At 44.8% G+C, this 24,190-nt stretch overlaps 1 protein-coding gene across 1 annotated transcript in view; it reads right to left on the bottom strand.

The window, feature by feature from the left end:
* Positions 1-794: 794 nt before the first annotated feature.
* The window catches only part of LOC136838183 (gastrula zinc finger protein XlCGF57.1-like), a 73,926-nt gene continuing 50,530 nt past the window's right edge, over positions 795-24,190 (bottom strand). Inside the window, exon 3 of the mRNA XM_067103058.1 lies at positions 795-3,248. Coding sequence (XP_066959159.1) covers positions 2,055-3,191 — 1,137 coding nt within the window. The 5' untranslated portion in view covers positions 3,192-3,248 and the 3' untranslated portion in view covers positions 795-2,054. The remainder of the gene's footprint in view (positions 3,249-24,190) is intronic.

Here is a 24,190-nt window from a genome sequence, read left to right as displayed (position 1 = left end):
GAGAGCCAAAATAAGCAAAAAAAGAGGTGTAATCTAATCAGAATGATACAGTACTTTAGTCATTTACTTCTGACTGGTTAGCTTACAACAGAAAACAGTAAGTCTACTCTGTCCAGGATCTACTAAAGCAATAGGAAGTATTTTCTTAATACAAGCCTATTCAGGTGCTATTCTAAGCTCATGATCTTAGACGGTGACCACTTACATTATTTTCATTACATGAACTTAGAGGACCTTACTAATGTTCAGGGTAGAATCCTCCTAGTTTTCAACGTCTCTATTTAAGTCTTTAATAGCATAAGAATGATGTTTATTTCTCTGTTATTATTTCACCGGGTGACACGGGACTTCACCCAGAAAAAGGATTTTGACAAAGGAAAAATCTATTTCTGGAGAGGGGCCCAGTCACCCGAACTGACCCACCCCTGTTTTTCATTCTCTCCCTCCTTGGTAAACTTCATTCTAGTGAGGTGGGTGCTAACATGGAATGCGGCTAGTGTTGCCTTGCATACAGTCCGCGAGTAGTGCATGGGTTTGTATCGGCACCTCTTTCGTTGGGACTTTTGGCATTGGGAATCTCTATAGGATAAGGTTCCGTGTTTTTGTAGCTCACCCTTTTCCATACACGACTCCATCTAGTGGAGCTCGCTCTGGGGGTAGTACCTCCAACATTTCATTTAGCTTTCTCTGGTATCTAGCAATGGAATTACCTAGAAATAAGTGCTGAATGGACTATTTCATTGTAGAATATTAAAACCAAGAACATATCAAAAATAATCAAAGAAACCTGCACCTAATTTTCATTGATGTTTAATGAAGAAATTAATCTTTTTATTTCCACTAAGACTGACATATCATGGAAATATTCAAGCTTACAACTACATATACAAGTGCATATGCATAATGCCTAATAACAAAAGGAAGAAAAATTCATGCCAGCCAATGACAAAACTAATTCTTAATTTAGAAATCATACAAAAAGAGGAATGATAACGACTTTTCATCCTAGTTAGGATCTGATCAAATTTTCCTCTGTTTGGAATACTCAGAAATAAAATATATATATATATAAAAAGAGTAAACAAACGCTCTCAATAACACCATCTACAACACAGAATCAGAATAACTTCCCTGTAAAAATTAATTCAATCCTAAAAATATAAATAAGGATTTTACTTTTTATAGTCCCTTTAGGCTGCTGTTGCTTTTTTTTTTTTATAGATTTTGCAGATAAGTTCACAATAATTATTTCCATACCCAGTGCAACTTACTTTGAGATGCAAACCTTAATAAATCTGTCAGTACAACTGAACATCACCTCTGATGAATAGCTTTGCTTGTGCATTTTGACACTTGAAAGCACTATTTTGGCATTCAGAACCAATGGTTGTGGTTTGGAGATAAACAATGACTGTGATTTCGAGATTACAAGGCAAAAATATAACACACAGTGTAAAAGAACAATGTCTGTCCTCCTTGACTTCTTGCGTATGTTATGAATCTACAAGAGAAAAACTGCCTGAACATCATGTGGAAGAATGACTGACATTTTTCTTCCAAGTTAACACATTCATTCTAAGACGGACCTAATGACAAAAAACTCTTAGGAACCAAGTGCATATAGTGCACAGTATATGACTTCTTTCTAGTTATGAGTTTTCACACACATTTTGAGACACCTTGATTCACAATATTTCCTTTAGCACTCATGAGATGTGAATGGCTTCTCTCCGATATGGGTTCACGTAAGGTTTTTGAGAGCAGAGGAATTCTAAAAATCTTTTTGGCATTCAGTACATTAAACTGCCCTCTAAATATTATGAATTTTCATGAGTAATCTCAAACACTTAAAACTGTCCAACATTTTTGAGATTTGGACTGGAGAATGTCCTCTCTACAATGATTTCCAGTGGGTACTCTGAGAATTTCAGAATTAGAAAAACTACCTGGACAAAGATCAAGTATACAGTTTCTGTCTAGTGTGAATTCTCGTGTGTTTTGAAATGACTTGACTGAGAAAATCTTCTTTGACATATAGAGCAAGTATAAGGTTTCTATCCTGTATGAGTTCGCATGTGTGTTCTGAGTCGGTTTCGATGAGTAAAGCTTCTTTGACATACAGAGCAAGTATAAGGTTTCTCTCCTGTATGAGTTCTCATGTGTGTTTTGAGAGTACTTTGCTGAGAAAAGCTTCTTTGACATATAGAGCAAGTATAAGGTTTCTCTCCTGTATGAGCTACCATGTGTGTTTTGAGATGACTATGACAAGAAAATCTTCTCTGACATATAGAGCAAGTATAAGGTTTCTCTCCTGTATGAGTTCTTATGTGTATTTTGAGAGTACTTTGATAAGAAAATCTTCTTTGACATATGGAACAAGTAAAAAGTTTCTCTCCTTTATGAGCTGCTATGTGTATTCTGAGATGACTTTGATGAGAAAAACTTCTTTGACATAAAGAGCAAGAATAAGGTTTCTCTCCCGTATGAGTTCTCATGTGTGTTTTGAGAGTATTTTTCTCAGAATATTTTCTTTGACATATAGAGCAACTATAAGGTTTCTCTCCCGTATGAGTTCTCATGTGTGTTTTGAGAGGACTTGAATGACAAAATCTTCTTTGACATATAGAGCAAGTATAAGGTTTCTCTCCTGTATGAGTTGTCACGTGTGTTCTGAGACTACGTTGATCAGAAAAACTTCTTTGACATACAGAACAAGTATAAGGTTTCTCTCCTGTATGAGTTCTCATGTGTGTTTTGAGATTACTTTGACGAGAAAAACTCCTTTGACATACAGAGCAAGTATATGGTTTCTCACCTGTGTGAGTTCTCATGTGGTATTTCAGGAGGGACATCTTTGAAAATGTCCTTTGGCATTCAGCACAAGTTATTTGCTTCCCCGCTGCGTTGCTTCTCTCTGAAAATTCTTTTGTTTTAACCAAATGTCTACTTTCTTCTGCAATACAGACCTTCTTTCCACTTTCACCATCACAGCTTGGAGAGCTGTCCTCGTACTTAATAGATTGGGATGAACAGTTCACATCAAATATACCATGGTCAAATAATTTTGGTTCTGCCTTGACTTCAGAGAAGGGATCTGCAAATAAAGGGTCTTCATCTGTGTTTTCAGGAAGATCCTCCTCCAAATTCTCCATCTCTTCTTTGATTAATGACATTTCCACAGGGTGTTCCATTTGCAATATTCAAATCCTAGTTATGAGCTCTTGAAATTTTCCTCTGTTTGGAATACTCTGAAATAAAATAAAAAATCTGAGAAAAACTTGTTCTGAATAGCACCATTCATAACAAAAGCAGAATTTGAAACTGAAAATAATTTCATGTTTTACAGTATGTGCTCATTTCAACTCTAAAATAAGCATCCTCTGGGAAAACAAATATCACAATGCAATGACCATCTGGACACAATTTGTCTCAAAAGAAATAAAATGGCATCCTTGGATTCTGTTTGGAATGAATTTTATTTGGGCCACCATTTGTTGACATTCAACCAGCAGCTTCTGCCTTTACCACAAATTCCCAACTTACTCTAATTCTGACAAACAAATGAACAGCATCTTTCCTTCATGAGTTGGGAATATTATAAATCTTGACAAACAAATGAATAGCATCTTTCCTTCATGAGTTGGGAATATTATAAATCTTGACAAACAAATGAACAGCATCTTTCCTTCATGAGTTGGGAATATTATAAATCTTGACAAACAAATGAAAAGCATCTTTCCTTCATGAGTTGGGAATATTATAAATCTATCTACAGAAGAATGACCTTTTGCTTATACAAATTGCACGTGCATTTTGAGGTGGTTCTAATGAAAAGGCTACTTGGACACCCAGTGCATATACATAAATCATTTCTATCTAGTATGAGTTTCCATGTGCCTTTTAAGAACATAGGATGGAGAAAAACTCCTTCGGCTAGGTGAATGGCTGCTTCTCTCCAGTATGGGTTCTCATTTGTACTTTGAGAGCAGAGGAATGATAAAATCACAGTTTTTGAAAGTAAATTGTATTTTTCCTAACTATACAAACCTGAGGTCCTTTACATTAGGAATTACTTTCAGTGTAGGCTGGAAACGGCCGTTAAACTCTTGAGCTAGGTGGTTAGGCAGTAACTACCGCCAAGTAGGCGGGAATACCCGCCTGCCCGCATGTAAACATTCCAGTTTGCCTTTTGGTCCAGGTTCAGATTGAGAGGTGGCATGAGGTGGGCATAATATGCAATGTAAAGGACCTCAGGTTTGTATAGTTAGGAAAAATACAATTTACTTTCAAAAATTGTGATTTGTTCCGACACGATATACAAACCATCGGTCTTTTACATTAGGAAGACTCACTGCTTGGAGGGAGGAATCTGAGTGAGTCTCCTGAACTGACTGGAGTTCTGCACACCTGGGTTACTCCTCCTGGTCGAAAGAGCGAGGAGGAGTACCCGAGCCTCTGACATATTGATCGGAATGTAGGAACTGCAAGATCAAATGTCAGATACTGGACCTTTTCGCATGTGTGAGGAAACGTGACTCATACGAAATAGGCTGGAAGAATCTTAGAGTCAGAGGCAGTAAGGAAAAGCTGAGATAGGGTTTCCCTTATTGCCAGTCTCTCCTCCCTCCCCTTGCTAGAGGAAGGAGCGGAATTGCTTCTATGATTCTAGGAGAAAAATAGAATGGGTGCTCGATGTGTAGTCTTACTGCATCAGCGCCAGGTCCAACACATATTGGTTCGAGTCCTATTCTCATCCCGAAGGAGGAGAAGTAGAAGGATGGGGAAGGGGGAGGAAGAGAGGCCAATCACTCTCACAATCCTTCTTACTTCCAGAACCAACACCTTAGGCGAGATGCTACTCGTCCTCTTGAAGGAGCCGGGTAAGAAAGCACAACTTGTTGCGCAGCCACCGCAGAGCCAAGGAAAAAAGGTTCCAAGGGCCTGTGGGCAAGACCATAGGAAGACAAGAGTGTGGTCTATGACACCACGTCTTGCTTCCAGCCCGACAGAAACTTCCAGAATGTGAGGGATGGACCCAGCCATCAGCTTCATGAGCTCTCGGGTGGAAGGTACTAGTACAGGTAGTGCTCGAGTTACGATGGGGTTAGGTTCCAAAAAACCCATCGTTTGTTGAAATAATCGTAAGTCGAATATAGCCTAGCCTACACAAGGGTAATCAGTACCATGTATACATATATGGTAGCCTAGCCTACACTACACAGTATACTCTATACATATACAGTATAGTAATTATTAATGTCAGCTAATTCTGCAGGTTCAATGCAGATTGACTTATGATAATTCAACATAAAGAGAAATTGAATAAAACTAACCAGAGTTAGGATAGAGTACAGTATGGTAATCGTATACGTAAACAGTAGCTAGCCTACGGTATATTCTATACATATATGGTAGAGTGGTAATTATTAATACCAGCTAATTCTGCAGATTCAATGCAGATTGACTTACGATAATTCAGTATAAAAAGAAATTGAATAACAAGAAAAAGAATCAGACTGTACTGTAAGGGGTACTCACCAAGATTTGGTCCGTCGTCGGCACATGTGATTCACGTGAACGGTGTCAGGCTGTTCACGGCTACAGATAACTAAAAATCGGAAGAGGAGGAGGATGATAAAGCTTCAGGATCATCAACTCGCTCCTCTTCAGATAGTATTTCTTCTTCTGTTAGTTCAGGTGTTTCAAAATTAAGAGATGAAGGGGATCGAGGCTCAAATGTCGAGGTAGGGGTGCGGGTGGGGTTAGGGGAGGGAGAAGGCGATGCTACTGGAGTTGTTCTCTTAAAGAAGTGTTCCATCGTCGGTTGCATAGTGCGTTTTTTTCGTTCTTCATAAATGACTTGGTAACATGCAACAGCGTCTAGCTGTGCTCTTTTAACTTTATCAAACCATTCCATGTTCCCATCCATTTCACTCAAAAGTTTCAGTCCATGTTCAAATGAGGCAAAAACCTCTGCTAGTGCTTTTGTCGTAAACTTTCGCTCTGGTTCTTCTTCAATTTCTTTTTCCTCGTCTGCTCTTTTTCTCTCTTCTGCAAGCGCAATTAAATCTTCTGCCGTAAGCTCTACATCTTGCACATCTAAAAGATCTTGGATGTCTTCCTCATCAATTTCTAAATCTAAACTTCTCCCAAGTGTCACGATCTTTTTATTAGTTTCCACAACTTCTTTATCTTTATTGAAACCTTTGAATGAGTTCACATACACCTGTAGCAGATTTTTCCAAACCCCATTCATACATTCTTTCTTTACCTCCTTCCACGCCTTTCCAATGTTCATAATGGAGTTCAGAACATTGAATTCCTTCCAGAAAGTCCTAAGATCTTTCTCCTCATTATCCGTAGCCTGAACAGCCTGAGCAAACGTGTTCCGAAGATAATAGGCCTGATCCATGGGTTGTATGAGAGAAGTTGTGTTTGGTGGCAGAAACACAACTTTTACGTTCTCGTTAATATCTCCGATGTTCTGAGGGTGGCCAGGAGCATTGTTTAGAATCAGCAGAATTTTTAAGGGGATTTTGTTTTCCCTACAATAATCTTTCACTTCTGGAATAAAGCATCGCACAAACCAGTCTCCGAACAGCACTGCAGTCATCCATGCTTTCTTATTATGACGGTAATGCACAGGAAGTGTATGCTTGTCGATTCTCTTTAATGCCCTTAGATTTTCGGAGTGATAAACCATGAGTGGCTTAAGTTTAGACCCAGCCACATTTCCCCCAAGCAGAAGAGTCAGTCGATCTTTGTATGCCTTAAACCCAGGCATCATTGTTGCTTCTTTATGGATGTAGGACCGTTGAGGCACACGCTTCCAATACAGTCCTGTTTCGTCGACATTAAAGATCTGCTCCGGCAAGTACCCTTCATCAATGACGATCTTTTGCAGAATATCCTTGAATTTAGCAGCTCCTTCGGCGTCAGCGCTTGCTGCTTACCGCTAATTTTCACACTATGAAAATTATGACGGTTCTTGAAGCAATGAAACCATCCAGCACTTGCAACAAAACTTTTGTTGTGGTTATCATCATAGTTTTTCTTCAGTTCACCGAAAAGCATGCGAGCCTTTGTTTGGATGGTTAGGAGACTGAGTGGCATACGCTTCTGTATCTGGTCCTCCATCCACGTGACCAGTGACTGCTCCATTTCTTCCAAAGGTCCTATCCTCTTCTTTGATATAAGTGTCGAATGAACTGAAGCAGATGCCCTTATAGCGTTCATTATCCGTTTCTCGTCTTTAAGGATGGTGGATACCGTCGACTGAGATAGATGTTCGTCACGTGCGATTACCATGACTGGCTTTCCAGCGGCACACTGGTTGATAATTTTCATTTTCTGCTCCAGAGTGATAGACTGCCTCTTCTTTTTCGCACTACCAGCACGAGACATACTTGGGTGTTTGGCAGACATAGTGATACAAATTTGAATTTTAGAGTTTGGTGTATTTACAAAAGCACAAAAATCGCAAACGAACACCGACCTGCTTTAACTTCCGGCACGAGAGCAAGCAAGGTCGACTCATTGAATTAATGTACTGTACCTATTCCAGCCTCTCTGCCCAACGTTTCGTACACCATACACTGCCTGATTGTACGTTGTTGCCTGCGCCAGTCACCCGCGAAATTTAAAAATACGTATTTTCAAAATATTGTTGTATCGATATTAATTGCTAACCCCATCGTAAGAGCGAATTATCGTAAGTCGAATCATCGTAACTCGAGCACTACCTGTATTGTTGTCATCAGCGGCCGAGCACGTCCTTCGATTGCTTCACGAAGTCAGGAGGAAGATGTGTCCTTAGGCACTTCTTCCTTGGGAGAGAGTACTAGCGAAAATGTTGACGACATCCAGGTTAGGAGTGTCGAGCCTTTTCGGAAAGTACCACAGCTCCCTAAAGGACAAAGTAACAAATGATCTGGATCATCGATGCAAAGTCCAAGGAGGAGGGGGACAAAGACAACTCAAACCCGACAATAGATGCCGAAGGATTCGGAGTCCACCTACGACATCCAAGGAGTCGAGGTATTGATCCCCTTCACCTATTCTTCCATCTACGCCAAGGCTGGAGCAAGATGAGAGATGGTCCTACGAGGGCACATCTCTATCCAACGACTCTCGTAAGGGCGCGTGCAGCATGGGACAGGGACCCTAAACGAGAGTCACATGCCACCCAGGGAACAGTTCCCTGGGACAGCAAGACTGCTGAAGAAACTTATCATCTGTAGCTAAACCTTGACTGAGGAGAAGGCTACTTCAGATAGAAGACTAGGTCGCAAGGGCCTACGTTCTTCACAAATGAAAGGGAAAGAAGCAACCCTCGGCAGAGAAAACAAGGAAGTCCAGACTTGAAGAGCGACTCTGACCCGAGAAGGAGTTCCGCAACGACACCCACCAGCGAAGACGGCTCCAGTCCCTGGGAGTGTTGCAGAGGACTTCAAGAGATATCCAGCTATAGCCACTGCCGCCCGGCAAGAACGCCTATGTTTGCGAAGGAAGCTGGAAGGTCTCCCAGTCCCAAACACACAGGGATGTACTGCCCAATGAACTGCTTCTTGTGTAGCTGCTACAGGAGGCTGGGTCAAGCAGAACTCTTCTCGATGCCTCGGCTATCAAGTCCGGCGAGAGGCAAAGTCTTCCGGCATTTGTCTGTAACTCGGGGTGAGCAATGCTTGAGAACTCCTAGCGAACAGACAAATACAGAGGGAAAAAAGTAGATATCAAGTTTCCCAGAAAGACAGCATGCCTCGCCGTAGCGGCCCCTGGGTCTGGTATGAAGGAGCGAGAGTAAACTACCGACTTGATCAGGGAGGCAACAGAAAGATGGTAGGGATTTCTCAGTTGAGCAATCTCTTCATGAATCTTCGAGTGAGCAGCACGTTCCGTCCCGATCACTCAGACCCGAGGCAAAGCTCGCCTGCCAGTACATCCCCACCAGGAATGCATCTGGGTAATTGAGATGTCGAGTGCGCTATAGAACACTCGAGTACCTGCAAATGTCGACAGATGGAACAGGAGGAAAAAACGATTGCCTCTTGTTTGTCGACAAATGCCACTACTGTGGCTTGTTGTTCAGCAAACCACTGAGTGTCACAAAACTCACCCTGAAATCTCAGAAGGCCAGAAGGCTGCCTTGAGCCCAGGATGGTGACGAGAAGGTACTAATTGTCTCCGTCCCACACCTCCAGGACAAAGTCTTACAGGTGTGTGCCTATTCCTCGATCAGTGAATCCGTAAGTAGGCACACGATGTGAGGGGAATATGCAAGCATATTCGAAGGTTCCTTCAATCAAGCATTAGCCTAACTCCTTCCTCATACTTCGAAGAGGAAAGAAGGACGGAAGAATGGAAACAGACTTCCATTCTCTGCCATGGGGAAGCTTCTCCAAGATGACAGGATACTGAGACAATTAGCTCTAGCCGGGCTGGCATTTCCTGAATCGGGAGCATGGGAAAGGAAGCGGGATGAAAAAAATTGCCGAGACTTAAGGGAAATAGATACTTCTCCTGAAGGAAACCATTCCCAGGTCTCGGCAATATCGCTGCCAGCTCCAGAGACTTGATAAGTATCATTTCATCCAGGAATCTGCAGCAGGACTTCTTCCCAGTTGATACTTCTTTCTCTCTTCCCTTCTTCCCTCTTCCCTTATGGGAAAGAGGGTGGAAAGAGACGTAGTTATGCGCATTTTCCTAGAGGGGTAGGAGAGGCTATGTTCCGCAATCTTCTTAGTTGGGAATGGGTTTATATCCGAAGCTAAATAGTGAGAGCTGCGGTGGGATCATCAACTGCCCGATAATGTTCGGACCTGAGAGTTATCAGATTGATAGCTCAAAGGCGGAACTATTCTTTAGGGCTAGACCAAGGATTCCCGAGGGGTCTGGTTCTGGAGACAGAACTTTCGGCATTCTATCCAGTTTGCCCATAATATGATTAGCGTGGGGACGATTGTATTCTTGTAATAATCTCGGTCCTAGCAAGCAGGTTTGGCTTACACTTGGGCCACTCTCATCGTATTGTGCCATCCCCTGTGGGGTAGGGCAGGGGCCGGACATTTGGGAGTCGGCTCTCACTTGTGCCATTAGTGGAAGAATAAACCCCATGAAAGGCTAATGATATCTTTTTAAAGTTTCAGGTTTATTATTTTTTTTCTTTCTATTCGATCTTTATGAATAGTAACGATAAAGAATCGAGTACCTCTGGGCCCTCTGATGATACTGTTTTGGCACAGATGACGACCTCTGCACCCACCTTGGAGATTGAAAATTCTCCAAATGTTGATGACCCATGCGAGAAAAAGGATGCCCCTGTAAAAGGAGGACCTGGCATTGTTACAATGGAACCATTCTCCTTTGAACCAGATGTTTCTGTGCCTGTGTCCCTATCAAAAAAAGGAACAAAAAATAGTTCAAACTTTTCAACTGCAGGCCCTTTGGAGCCTAAAAGAATAAATACAAGAAAATATAGACCAGACTCAACCTTGGTTCACTTTGATTCCCTTTTTGGAGAATCAAACTGGTCAAGGTTTTTGAATTTACAAGCCAACCAAGACATATCCTTACTAAAACTGGAAAATTACTTGTTGAACCGATGCCCATCACAAGAGATGAGCATAAGACAAATTAAAAAAAGGGTTGAAACAACAACCAGAATCCAGTCAGAAAATTATCAAAATATTAACAACATAGAGATCATAAATATAAGCGTCACAAGGCATGATACCATGAACAGTGTACAAGGCACAGTGATATTACCAAATCTAGAAGAAGAAATACAAAACAAATCAATGTTTCTAGATTCAATACAGAAAAGATACAGCAATGTTGAAGACTGCGAACTATAAAATAAGCAGGAGAGACAAAAATAAATCTATCAAAATAGCAAAAATAAAGTTCAGTGGCAAAACCTTGCCCTTGAAAATTAAAATACTTGGATCAAACAGGCAACTAAGACCTTATGTTCCCAAACCCATGCAATGCAAGAACTGTTGCAAATATGGCCAAACAGTCATCAAATGCAGAAGTTTTCCTAGATGTGCCTGTTGCAGTTCGCAAGAACATAAAACACGCTGGGACTGTGGCCAACCAAAATGCATAAATTGTGGCCTAGAACATCATGCCCGATCTAAAACATGTGCATTCTATATTTACAATACCGAACTTGAATTACTACAAGAATGAACTGGAATGTCGATTAGGGAAGCAAAGTTAGAATTAAAGTGAGAGGATTGAATGACCCTGCTAAGAAATTTAGGTACGCAGATACTTCAAAATCAAACAATACCCAAACTGAGGTGAATGGCAATAAAAATCAAGAAATATCACTAAAAAAAATACATGATCAAAAGAGCTCTTCTATGGAGATTTCATACAACAATGACACAATCAAATCACAAGAATGTAACAAAATGGATAACACAACTCGGAAGAGGCAACTAGATAAGACCCAACCTAATTCCACCAAACAAAGCTGTAAAAAGATAAATAATCCACCGATCTCACCAAAAGCTAAAGTTCAGAAACAGAACACTAAACCACACATTCCACTCTCTCCCATTGTAACAATAATACCTCTGGGAGCAGAATCACATAATTCAGGTGAAATGGAAATCCGACACACAGATAACTACGATGAAAGCAAAGAAATTCACCCGTCACCAATTACAAAAACCAAAAAGGAACAACAAACTAATGAACATGAAGACACATGTGTTGGTGGTAAATGCTTTATAGCAATGTGCCACAAAAATAAAACTATAACTAAAGAAAGCCTAACCAACACCCTAAGAAATTTCATGAGGTATAGGAATAAGGAAAAAACAAACATCAAATCTCACGAAGAAGGTTGCATGTGTATTGAACATTTAGAATATTACAAAGAAAAACATATCAGTGTTGTAGATATTCTAAAAAAAATCAAAATGGAAAAATTAAATAAAAAAAAATGTAACAGCCAACGAAAGTGAAAATAAAACATCAAAAAATTAATCAAGACCTACAAAAATACAAATTAACTTATAACAAATTAAAAAAAAAATCAACTTAAATAGTTTAGAGTAATTTGACCACTCTCATATTACACCATTCAATCGTTATACAATTCAATGGAACATAAATGGATTATTAACGAGAATGCACTTAGGAGATGTCCAACGACTCATAAGTGAATACGAACCAATGATTATGTGTATACAACACGTCAGAAAATTTGTTCCAAATATAAGTGAATATCTACCAGCCACAACATCAAAGGAAAATGAAACTAATTTAGGAACAGCAATATATGTCCATAATAAAGTGATATACGACAAAGTAGATATAGATTACGCTGAATTACAAATTTCAGCAATAACAGTGAAAATAGAAAATAATTCATTTGATATTATTAACTTATACAACCAGCCTAATAAAAAGTACGATTTAAACATATTACAGAAAATAACAAAAGATTTTAAGAATCCCATATTAACTGTAGGAGATTTCAGTGCACATGACCCAATATGGGACTATAACAGCATTACACCAGATAAAGATGGAGAAAAAATAGAACTTGATGAACACTAATAATCTCTGTTGACAACGAAGTAAATACTTATTGCTCAAAAACCCATGGAACATTTTCCTCAATAGATGTCACCCTTTGTTCAACAAATATAGTTGACAAACTAAACTGGAATACTTTAGTGATGACTCCTACTCAAGTGATCATTTTCCCATAATAATATCCTTATTGAATAATAAACCGAAACCATACTCTCCACATTATAACATGCAAAAAGCAGATGGGGGCATTTTTAACTTGCACACCAGAAATATACCGCCATATGATTATCTGAGAATTCCCAACGAGACAAACGAATTCTTTGTATCTTTCATTAAAAAGGCAGCAGACAAAGCTATTCCTCATTCAAAACCCCATAATAAAAAACATAGAGTTCCCTCGTGGTCAGATGATCTCTCTGAATTAGTATGAGAAAAACACACTTTAGCAAGAAGGTTAGATACTCTAAACAGATGATTCAATAAAATAAATAAATCAAAGCCATTCTTGGAAGAAAATATATTAAAAATGACAACTGTACTATTAGAAATAGATGCATTAAAACCTTTATATAATAAAATATCAGCTAAATTCAGAAAAGAAGTCATAAAAGGTAAAATAATATCTTGGAAGTCCTATGTATTGGAAATAACAAGCAAAACATCCATTCAAAAAGTATGGGAAAAATTCCAAAAAATAAATGGAACAAACATTAGACTACCAGGACAAGCTATATTAGACAATGGCAAAAAAGTTTTAGATCCCTTCGAAATTAGTAACATACTTGGGGAAAGTTTTGCCAAAATAAGTAGTGACCAAAATTTGGACAAACATTTCAGAAAAATGAAGAATAAAGCAGAATCAATAATGAAACAAAGGAAGATATATATTATAATATGAAATTCGATATGGAAGAGCTGGAATATACTCTCTTGAACAGCAATAAATCTACTCCTGGAGGTGATGATATTTGCTTTGAAATGATCTGCCACCTAGCACCTTTGGCAAAATATAACAATTTTTAAAGTAAATTGTATTTTTCCTAACCATACAAACCCGAGGTCCTTTACATTAGGAATTACTTTCAGGCGTAGGCTGGAAACAGCCGTTAAACTCTTGAGCAAGGTGGTTAGGCAGTAACTACCTCCAGGTAGGCGGGGATACCCACCTGCCCGGATGTAAACATTCCAGTTCGCCTTTTGGTCCAGGTTCAGATTGAGGGGTGGCATGAGGTGGGCATAAAGAGTAATGGACCTCAGGTTTGTGAAGTTAGGAAAAATACAATTTACTTTAAAAATTGTTATTTGTTCCGACACAATATACAAACCCTCGGTCCTTTACATTAGGAAGACTCACTGGTCGAAAGAGCGAGGAGGAGTACTGTGCCTCTGATATATTGATCGGAGTGTAGGAACTGGAAGATCAAATGTCAGATACTGGACCTTTTCGCATGAGTGAGGGAACATAACTCCTACGAAATAGGCTGGAAGGATCTAGAGTCAGAGGCAGTAAGGAAAAGCCGAGATAGGGTTCACTTATTGCCAGTCTCTCCTTCCTCCCCTTGCTAGAGGAAGGAGAGGAATTGCTTCTATGATTCTATGAGAAAAATAGAACGGGTGCTCGATGTGTAGTCTTACCGCATCAGTGCCAGTTCCAGCAGCTATTGGTTCGAGTCCTATTCTCATCCCTAAGGAGGAGAAGTTGGAGGACGGGGAAGGAAGAGGAAGAGAGGCCAGTCACTCTAGGAATCCTTCTCACTTCCAGAACCAACACTCTAGGCGAGATGCTACTCGTCCTCTTGAAGGAGCCAGGTAAGACAACACAACTTGTTGAGCAGCCACCACAGAGCCAAGGAAAAAGTTCCAAGGGCCTGTGGGCAAGACCGAAGGAAGAAGACAAGAGTGTGGTCTAAGTCACGTCTTACCTCCAGACCAGCAGAAACTTCCGGAATGCGAGGGATGGACCAAACCATCAACTTCGTGAGCTCTCGGGTGAAAGGTACCGGTATCGTCGTCGTCAGCTGCCAAGTACCTCTTTTGATTGCTTCACGAAGTCAGGAGGAAGATGTGTCCTTAGACACTTCTTCCGTGGGAGAGACAGTACTAGCAAAAACGTTGACAACATCCTGGTTAGGAGTGTCGAGCCTTTTTGGAAAGTACCACAGCTCCCTAAAGGACAAAGTAATGAATAATCTGGATCATCGACACAAAGTCCAAGGAGGAGGGGAACAAGAAGGACTCGAACCCAACAATTGATACCAATGGATTCGGAGTCCACCTACGACATCCGAGAAGGAGTTGAGGTATGATCCCCATCCCTGTTCTTCCATCTTCTATGCCAAGGCCAGGGTAAGATGACAGATGGTCCTAAGAGAGCATATCTCTATCCGACGACTCTCGTAAGGCGCGTGCAGAACACGGACAGGAACCCTAAACGAGAGTCATATGCCACCCAGGAAACAGTTCCCTGAGAGAGCACGACTGAAGAAGCTTCTCGTCCGTAGCTAACTCTCGACTGAGGAGACGAAGGCTACTTCAGATAGAAGACTAGGTCACAAAGGCCTACGTACTTCACAAATGAAAGGGAGAGAAGCAGCCCTCAGCGGAGAAGAGACGAGGAAGTCCAGACTTGATGAGGGACTCTGACCCGAGAAGAAGTTCCGACAACAACACCACCAGCGAAGACGGATCCAGTCCCTCAGACAGTGTTGCACAGGACTTCAAGGGATATCCAGCTACTGTATATCCACTGCCGCCTGGCGAGAAAGCCTGTGCTTGCAAGGAAAGCTGGAAAGTCTCCCAGTCCTGAACACACAGGGATGTACTACCTCAAGAACTGCTTCTTGTGTAGCTGCACAGGAGGATGGGTCAAGCAGAATTCTTCTCAATGCCTCAGCAATCAGGTCGGATGAAGGTGAAGTCTTCAAGTATTTGTCTGTAACTCGGGGTGAGCAATTTTTGTGAACCCCTAGCGAAATGGACAAATACGGAGGGAAAAAACGTCGATATCGGGTTTTCACCAAAAAGACAGCATGCCTCAACAGAGCGGCCCCTGGTCTGGTATGAAGGAGAGAGGAAAAACTACCGACTTGTGTGCAGGGAGGCAACAGAAGGACGGTAAGGATTTCTCGGTCGAGCAGTCTCTGCATGAATCTTCGTGAAGAAAGAGTGAGCAGCATGTTCCATCCCGATCACTCAAACCCGAGGCCAGGCTTGCCTACCAATACATCCCCACCAGGAATGCATCTGGTTAATTCAGCTGTCGAGTGTGCAATAGAACAACACTCGAGTACCTGCAAATGTCGAGGTGAAACAGGAGAAAAAAACAATTGCCTCTTGTTTGTCGACAAATGCCACTATTGTGGTTTTGTTGTTCAACGAAACCAGTGAGTGCCACAAAACCCATCCTGAATTCTCGGATGGCCAAAAGGCTGCCCTGAGCTCAGGACGGTGATGACAAGGTACTAATCGTCTCAGTAACACAAATTCAAGACAAGGTCTTACCAGTGTGAGCCTATTCCTCAATCTGTGAATCCGTAAGTAGACACAAGATGTGAGGGGAATATGCAAGCATATTCGAAGGTTCCTTCAATCAAGCATTAGCCTAACTCTTTCCTCATACATTGAAGAGGAAAGAACAGAGGAAAGGAAGCAGACTTCCATTCTCCACCATGGGGAAGCTTCTGCAAGATGACAGGGTACCAAGGCAATTAGCTCTAGCCGGCTGGCATTTCCTGAATCGGGAGCACAGGAGAGGTGACGGGATGGAAGTTCGATGGAAAGAATTGCCGAGACCTAAGGGAAATAGATACTTCTCCTGAAGAAATCCATTCCCAGGTCTAGGCAATGTCGCTGCCAGTTCCAGAGACTCGATAAGTATCATTTCGTCCAGGCATCAGCAGTTGCAATCTTCTTCTGAAGCCTAGGACTTATTAGCTAAGGAGCTGGCTTGAACTCAAGGCCGAGTTGAGATGACTAAGACCCAAAGTTCTTGTCCACTGTCCAAAGAACAAGTCAGTGCCCTGGTGGGAACCTTGATTACCGGGGTATCTGGCAAATCTCTGAAAGAGAAAGGCAGAACCAAGTAAAGGTTTGTTCCCAAGGGTCGAGCCAACTCGGGACTTACGAAACCGGAGATCCGAATTGGGACAAAGTCCTTCTTCTTAGCACCAGAATTGCCAAAAAAACTGCAGTCGGCAAGACCCTCCGAGGCAAGAAGAATTCATATTCTGTCGAGTCAGGGGTGGAAGTTTGGTGTCTCAACCTGAATTAACTCCGAAGAATAGAATTCATCAGGTTGAGAATGCTCTTGGAAGCCAGGACCGCGGCAGTCCACGACACTCTCGGTCCCTTGGGAACTGCAAGGGCTGCGAGTGATGAAGGTTATTCATTGGGGGAGCCGCGGTCCTGTCCCAGGGATCCTCGCGCCGATTTCTTGGCGCGAAGTTCTCCGAGAACACGGGGGTGATTGTAACTTGAAGAGGAAGACCCTCGCTGTTTCTGATGCGTGAAACTCCTGTACCTCTCCCCTTGGAGGGAGACCTTGACAGATCCCATGAAACCCCTTTCGGCTACCTGGTTATAATACGAGAGAATCAGGGGACCGATACCCAAAGCACGCCAGGCAGCCGAACTCCGAATGAAAATTTCGTCGGAGCTCTCTCTGTCTGTCTCGCGCCTCTCAGAACAACCGAGAGGAGAAGAGAACAGGTGAGGAGAAAAGAGTATCCCTACCTGTCCTGCCACTATGATAAGCAGGAGAGGTGGACCGTGAGCGATAATCAACTGGAGGAGATTACTGCTACACGGGGAATGAAGAGCACTTGTGCCGTGGCAAAGCGCTTTCCTGGGAAGAGCAAAAAGATCGCTCGAACATAGCTGAGGACCCAAATCGGAAAAAACGAGTAGGGCTGAGCCGATCACGCGAGCGCAATGCAGCTGGTTAGTATGCGGCAGACTAGGAGGCAGGCGGGGCGAGCCGAGTCGAGCCGAGCCAGTCTGGAGAGCCAAGCCGAGCTAGTCTGGCGAGCCAAGCAAAGCCAAGCCAGTCTGGCAAGCCGAGTCGAGCTGAGCCAGTCTCGTAAGTGCGACTGGAGGCCGAGCCGAGCCAATTGCGCGAACACAATCGTAACTGGGCAGGCCGGACTCGTCTGCTGTGAACAATTGCTAGTTTCCCGAACTCTAAACTCCTTCGAGGCCAAGGCCCCTCGAGAAGAAGGTTCAAAGGGGAATTCTGTGTCTGCTATCTTGCATGCTCGAACCCTAAAGTTCGAGACACAAGAATGAAGCCCGCCCGAGCAACCGAAGCAGCTGGCAGGCAGTATCGAGACACCGCGTCTCAGCACCCAGACACCCGGGTGTCTCGGCACCCAGACACTTGGGTGTCCCGGCAACCAGACACCTGGGTGTCTCGGCACTTTCTCTCGTCCTGTGCCTCTCGTAAGGAGAGCGCTCGTGATTCATAGAATTTGAGCTAACCACGAGACCCGAAAATCGGGAGCGGCTGCTTTGTTTCCTAATAAATCAAAAGAGCCAAGCACAGAACCAGTCTTAGACGTTAACTTCCAAGACTGGCAACGAGGGCGTGGCCTCGAGAGGCCGCGCTCACGCGGCCCCCAAAACGCAAGATCCCACAGGAGAATGCGAATCGGTTCCTGCCTATGGGTGGGAAGAGCCAACGAGAGAAACTTGCCTCCCGGAAGAGAGTCAGTCCCTTAGAAGTCCCACAGGACTTCCAAAGTGAATCTCTTCCCTGCTTCTTCTGATGTTCGAACCGACAGGATCGAGACACCAGGCTGGGAACCCGACCGAGCACTGGCAAACACTTGGGGAGCGCTTGCAGTGCTGGCAGGAAGAGGAACCAAGACACCTGGGTGCCTCGGCCCTTTCTCTTGCACTGCTCCCGAACTGGGCCAAGGAAAATCTCTCCAGACCAGATCGGGATACTCGATATTCCATAGAATCTCGAGTACTCGGAGCGGCTCGCGAACGAGCGCCCGAAGCAGCCCCCATCTTAGAGGCAGAACCTCTATGACTCAGGAACGGGATCACAAACTGAGGTCTGCGCGCCCGCGGCTTCCGAAACACAAAACCCACAGCTATGCCAATCGCTTTCCAAACCCGAAGGTCGGGAAGAGCCAACGAGAGACCCACTGCCTCCTCGGAGGGAGGCAGTCCCTAGACGTCCAAGGGCATCAAGGGGAAAAAGCAGCATTCCTCTCCTTCGGCCGATGGAGGTCTGTCCGATTCTCGGGACCCCCTTGGACCTCTGGAGAGGAAAGGAAGACGCAGCAGAAGACAAAATCAAAGATAAGATGAAGAAGACGGGGGCTACTTCCACAGGGCAGCTTCCTTCACCTCCACTCCGACATCTACAGGATGGTGGACACAAAACATCGTAACCTCCAGGGTAGTCCAGCAGGAACACAACGGACGCAGCCAGGACACCACCACCAGGAGAAGCATGATCAGGACAGCCGATGCAGGAGCTACGGCAGCAATTCAGAAGGCAGGAGCTACTGCAACGGCCAGGAACATCACCTCAACAGGACAACTTCCTACATCTTCACGCCGACATCTTCTACAGGATGGCGAACATCGAAACCCCTGGGGCAGCTGGCTGGAACACACGGAAGCGGCCCCGGGCATGACCGCCAGAAGCGGTAGGAATGATCAGGATAGCCGATGCAGGAGCTACGGCACAGGTTCGGAGGGCAGGAGCTATTGCAACGACCAGGAACGTCACTTCCACAAGGCCACTTCCTTCCCTTTCACGCCAACACCTTCTACAGGATGGCTGACATCGTAATCTCCAGGGCAGCTGGCAGGAACACAACGGAAGCGGCCCCGGGCATGATCACTAGGAGAAGAAGTGGGCACAATCAGGACATCCGATGCAGGAGCTACGTTAGCGGTTCGGAAGGCAGGAGCTACTGCAACGGACAGAAAGTCATTTGAAAGTCACCAGCAGCGACAGGAGCGATGAGGGCGGCTGCGGCAGGAGACCAGGAAGAGCAGCCCAGAGACTTTCATCGAGTTGACAAGAGCATAACACAAGGAACAGCAGGAGCAGATGGACCACAGATACGCAGGAAGCATTGCAACAGCATACATGAAAACCAGCAATGACAGCGATCGATCTACATCGGCTGGAACAGAGTCAGAGCGATCCCGACATGGAAATATGTCACCTAATCAGGTACTGTGGTCGATCCCGAAGCAACACTGAATGAATGTCGGGACTGCTTCATGCAAGATATTCTTGATATATCCAGCCAACTACTGCTGTGTCTGCAATGCTCACTGTGAACCTGAAAGAAAAGCAAAGATGATTAGTAGAGGGAGGTTCCTCTCGCTACAAGGGGAACTGCCCTACGCAGCTGGAGGAGGTATTCTACAAGAGGTCACCCGAACCCTCCCCGCCCCTGGTCTTCGCCCGACAAGCGAGTGAAGAGGGCGAAGGAGAGAGATCTACTAAAGGGGAGAAGGAAGAACCTACGGAAAGAGAAAAAAGGAGGGAGGGGAGGCCACCAAGGGCAACGTGGAAGCGGAACTTATCGACGATGCCTGCAACCTCCTGTTCGGCCCGCAATTCTCTAAGCGCAGGCGGCGAGCAACACTCAGCATAAGTAGGAAGAAATTAGTGATAGCCCTTATATGTGGAGGGCGGAAGCCCAAGAAGGGAACTAACTCTTACGTCCCAATGGATGTAGGGGAGTGAAGATATTGCGTCCCAAACTAAATCTCCGAAAGTACAGCGGCGCCTTCAGTATTTACGTACAGGGCTGCTGGAAGAGAAGCATTACCACTTGGTTACGCTACTCCAGTTATGCCCTTGGCCGTCAAACCCAAGACACAGGCAGGGAACGACGGCTTACGCAAGGTTATCACAAATCGTGGGTTTGTATTAATAAATATCAAACACACGTACATATAAACAAAAAAACAGAAAGATCCCACCGGGATAATAAGAGCTTAACGACAGTCAGGCGGAGAGAGAGAATGAAAACACGTCAGCAACGCATGACGGCCGAAAGCAAACTGGAATGTTTACATCCGGGCAGGCGGGTATCCCCGCCTACCTGGCAGTAGTTACTGCCTAACCACCTTGCTCAAAAGTTTAACGGCCGTTTCCAGCCTGCGCTGAAAGTAATTCCCCCTAATATAAAGGACCGAGGGTTTGTACACTGTGTCGTGGCAAACCCTTTTTGGCATTCAGTGCAAACGAAAGGCCAGTCTCTCCAGTATGAATTTTCATGTGTAATTGCAGGCTATTCAAACGTGTATAACTTTTTGGGCAATTAAAGCAAGTGAATGGCTTCTATCCAGTATGATGTCTGATGTGGATTTTGAGACTTTCAGAATGAGAAAAATAACAATTTTTAAAAGGAAATTGTATTTTTCCTAACTATACAAACCCGAAGTCCTTTACATTAGGGATTACTTTCAGGCGTAGGCTGGAAACAGCCGTTGAACTTAAAACAAGGTGGTTAGGCAGTTAACTACTGTCCGGGAGGCAGGAGTACCGCCTGCCCGGATGTAAACATTCCAATTTGCCTTTCGCCCAGGTATCAGATTGAGGGTGGCATGAGGTGGGCATAAAGTGTAAAAAGGACCTCGGGTTTGTATAGTTAGGAAAAATACAATTTACTTTTAAAAATTATTATTTGTTCCGACACAATATACAAACCCTCAGGTCCTTTACATTAGGAGACTCACTGATTGGAGGGAGGAATCTGAGAAAGTCTCTCTGAACTGACTGGAGTTCACCACCTTGTCTTCCCTTCCTGGTCGTGAGAGCGAGGAAGGAAAAACTGCCTCTGACAAAAGATCGGGTTGTAAGAAACGCAGGATCAGTTGTCAGACTTCTGGGTCCCTTTGCATGAAAGAGGAAACGTCAGTTCATGCAAAGTAGGCTAGAAGAAATTTGACGTCGGATGACAATAAGGCAAATACAAACGTTGGGTTTGTCTCATAGTCATGGTCTCCTTCCTCCCCTTGCAAGAGGAAGGAGTGGGGTTGCTTCTATTAGCCTGAACGGAAATAGAACGGGAGCTCCCGTTACGTGCTTACCTGCCTTGATCACCACATCCAGCTTGTAACGGCATGTCCGCTCCCTGCCCGTGGGAAGAGAGCCAGGATGGGGAGAAAGAAGAGAGGCCAGTCACTCAACATTCAATCTCCCAATCACAACCATACAACTTAGGCGAGATGCAACCTGTCCTGTTAGAGGAGCCGGATAAGCTACACAACTTGTTGAGCAGCCACCACAGGACCCAAGGAAAAAGTGTCCAAGGACTTGTGTGCAACATCTAGGAGGTAGAAGGAGGTGAAGGTAGTCTGCTGGGACCACACCCCCGCCTTCGGCACCTGTGACACCGACATATTCTTCCGGAATGCAAGGGACGGACCAATGCTGCAGACCTCGTGAACTCTCGGGCGAAGCCTACCGGTGTAGTCTTCTCCTGCAGCAGAGTACGCTCTCCTTATCGTCTCACAAAGCCAAAAAGAGATGGTGTTCTTGGACACTTCTTTCTTGGTCGAGCCAGTGCTAACAAAGAGTCGTCGACACTCAGGCCGGAGGCGCCGAGTTCTCTTCAGATAGCGCCACAGCACTCTAACAGGACACAGTAGCATCTCGTCTGATTCATTACCTACAAAGTCCTCTAGGGAGGGGATTGTGAAGGACTCGAACCGTGCGTCAGGGACCGAAGGATTCTGAGTCTTCGCTACGAAATCTGGGACGAAATCAAGCGTATCTGATCCCCATCCCCTCGAGTGTTTAACATCAAAGGAAAGTCCGTGAAGCTCGCCAACTCTCTTCGCCGATGCCAGGGCAAGCAAGAAGACGGTCTTGAGGGTCAGATCCCTGTCTGATGACTCTCGTAAAGGCTCATACGGTGAACGAGTCAGGCTCCTCAGGACGAGAGTCACATCCCACGCAGGGGGCCTGAGATCCCTGGGTGGGCAAGACCGTTCGAAGCTTCTCATGAGTAGGGAAATCTCGAAGGAGGAGGAGATGTCTACTCCTTTCAGCCGTAAGACTAGGCCGAGTGCAGCGCGGTAGCCTTTCACAGCTGAAACGGAGAGAAGCTTCTCTCGGCGAAGGAAGACGAGGAAGTCCGCGACCTGCTGAACAGTAGCTCCGACCACAGAGATACCCCTTCGACGACACCAACCACAGAAGACGGACCACTTTCCCTGGTATACCGCTGTGGAGGATCTTCTGAGGTATCCTGCCATCTCTGTTGCTGTGCGGCGTGAAAAGCCTCTCGCTTGCAAGAGATGGTGGACAACCTCCAGCCGTGAAGACACGGGGAATGCACTGCCAGGTGGAACCGCTCTGTGTGAGGTTGAAGCAGGAGGTTGGGCCAGGGGGGAATCTCTCTCGGCGCCTCGGAGAGGAGAGCTAGCAGGTCCGGGTACCAAAAGGCCTGAGGCCATTTGGGTGCCACCAGAGTCATTCTGAGATTCGGGGTGATCATCACTCGGCTGATCACTCGGCGAATCAGACAGAATGGGGGAAAGGCGTATGCATCGAGATTGTCCCACGGGTGTTGGAACGCATCCTCCGCAGCGGCCCATGGGTCCGGCACGACAGAACAGAAGACCTGGAGTTTTCTGTTGTGCCGGGTGGCGAACAGATCGATGGCTGGATGCCCCCATAGGTCGAACAGCCTTTCCGCTAGTTCCTGATGGAGGGACCATTTGGTCCCTACCACCTGGCTCTGGCGGCTGAGCTTGTCTGCCACAACATTCCTCTTGCCTGGAATGTACCTGGCTGACAGCTCTACCGAGTGAGCCACAGCCCACTCATGCACCTGCATCGTCAACTGATGAAGCTGGTGGGACACCAGTTCCCCCTGCTTGTTGACGTACGCCACTACCGTGGTATTGTCGCTCATCAGTACCACGGAGTGTCCCATCACTCGATCCCGGAACTCTTGGAGGGCCAGGAAGGCCGCCCTGAGTTCCAGGATGTTGATGTGAAGGTGCTCGTCGTCTCGGTGCCACACTCCCGAAGTCAGCAACTCCTCCAGGTGTGTGCCCCATCCCTCGGTCTGAAAACAAAAGCATGTCCGGAGGGGGAGTATGCAGGGATACTCCTATCAAGAGGTTCCTGTCGTCTAACCACCAGCAAAGGTCCTCCTTCCTCACCTCCTCGGAAAGAGGGATGAGGAAGGACTGGGGGTCTTGGGACTGGGACCAATACTCCTTCAGTCTCCACTGGAGAGACTGCAGGTGAAGACGCCCGTGAGGTACTAGTTTCTCCAAAGATAACAGGTGACCGATGACGACTTGCCATTACCGAGCTGGCTGCTCCTGCCGTGACAGGAACAGCTGTGCTGCCTGCCTGAACTTGCTGATACGAGAGTCCGAGGGAAAGACTTTCGCTGCCACCGTATCTATCAGCATGCCCAGGTACTTTATCCTCTGCTTGGGAGTGAGATCTGACTTCTCCAGATTTACCATGATCCCTAGATCTCGGCAAAACTCAAGGAGACGATCCCTGTCCTGTAGCAACTGTGAGTGAGAGCTCGCCAGGACTAGCCAGTCGTCGAGATACCTCAGAAGACGTATCCCGTGCGAGTGGGCCCAAGCTGACACGAGGAAGAATACTCTCGTGAACACCTGGGGAGCG

Source organism: Macrobrachium rosenbergii, unplaced genomic scaffold, assembly GCF_040412425.1.
Source record: "Macrobrachium rosenbergii isolate ZJJX-2024 unplaced genomic scaffold, ASM4041242v1 171, whole genome shotgun sequence".
NCBI classification, from domain to species: domain Eukaryota; kingdom Metazoa; phylum Arthropoda; class Malacostraca; order Decapoda; family Palaemonidae; genus Macrobrachium; species Macrobrachium rosenbergii.
The sequence above is the reverse complement of the archived record's forward strand: the minus strand, read 5'-3'. Positions and strand labels throughout refer to the sequence as shown.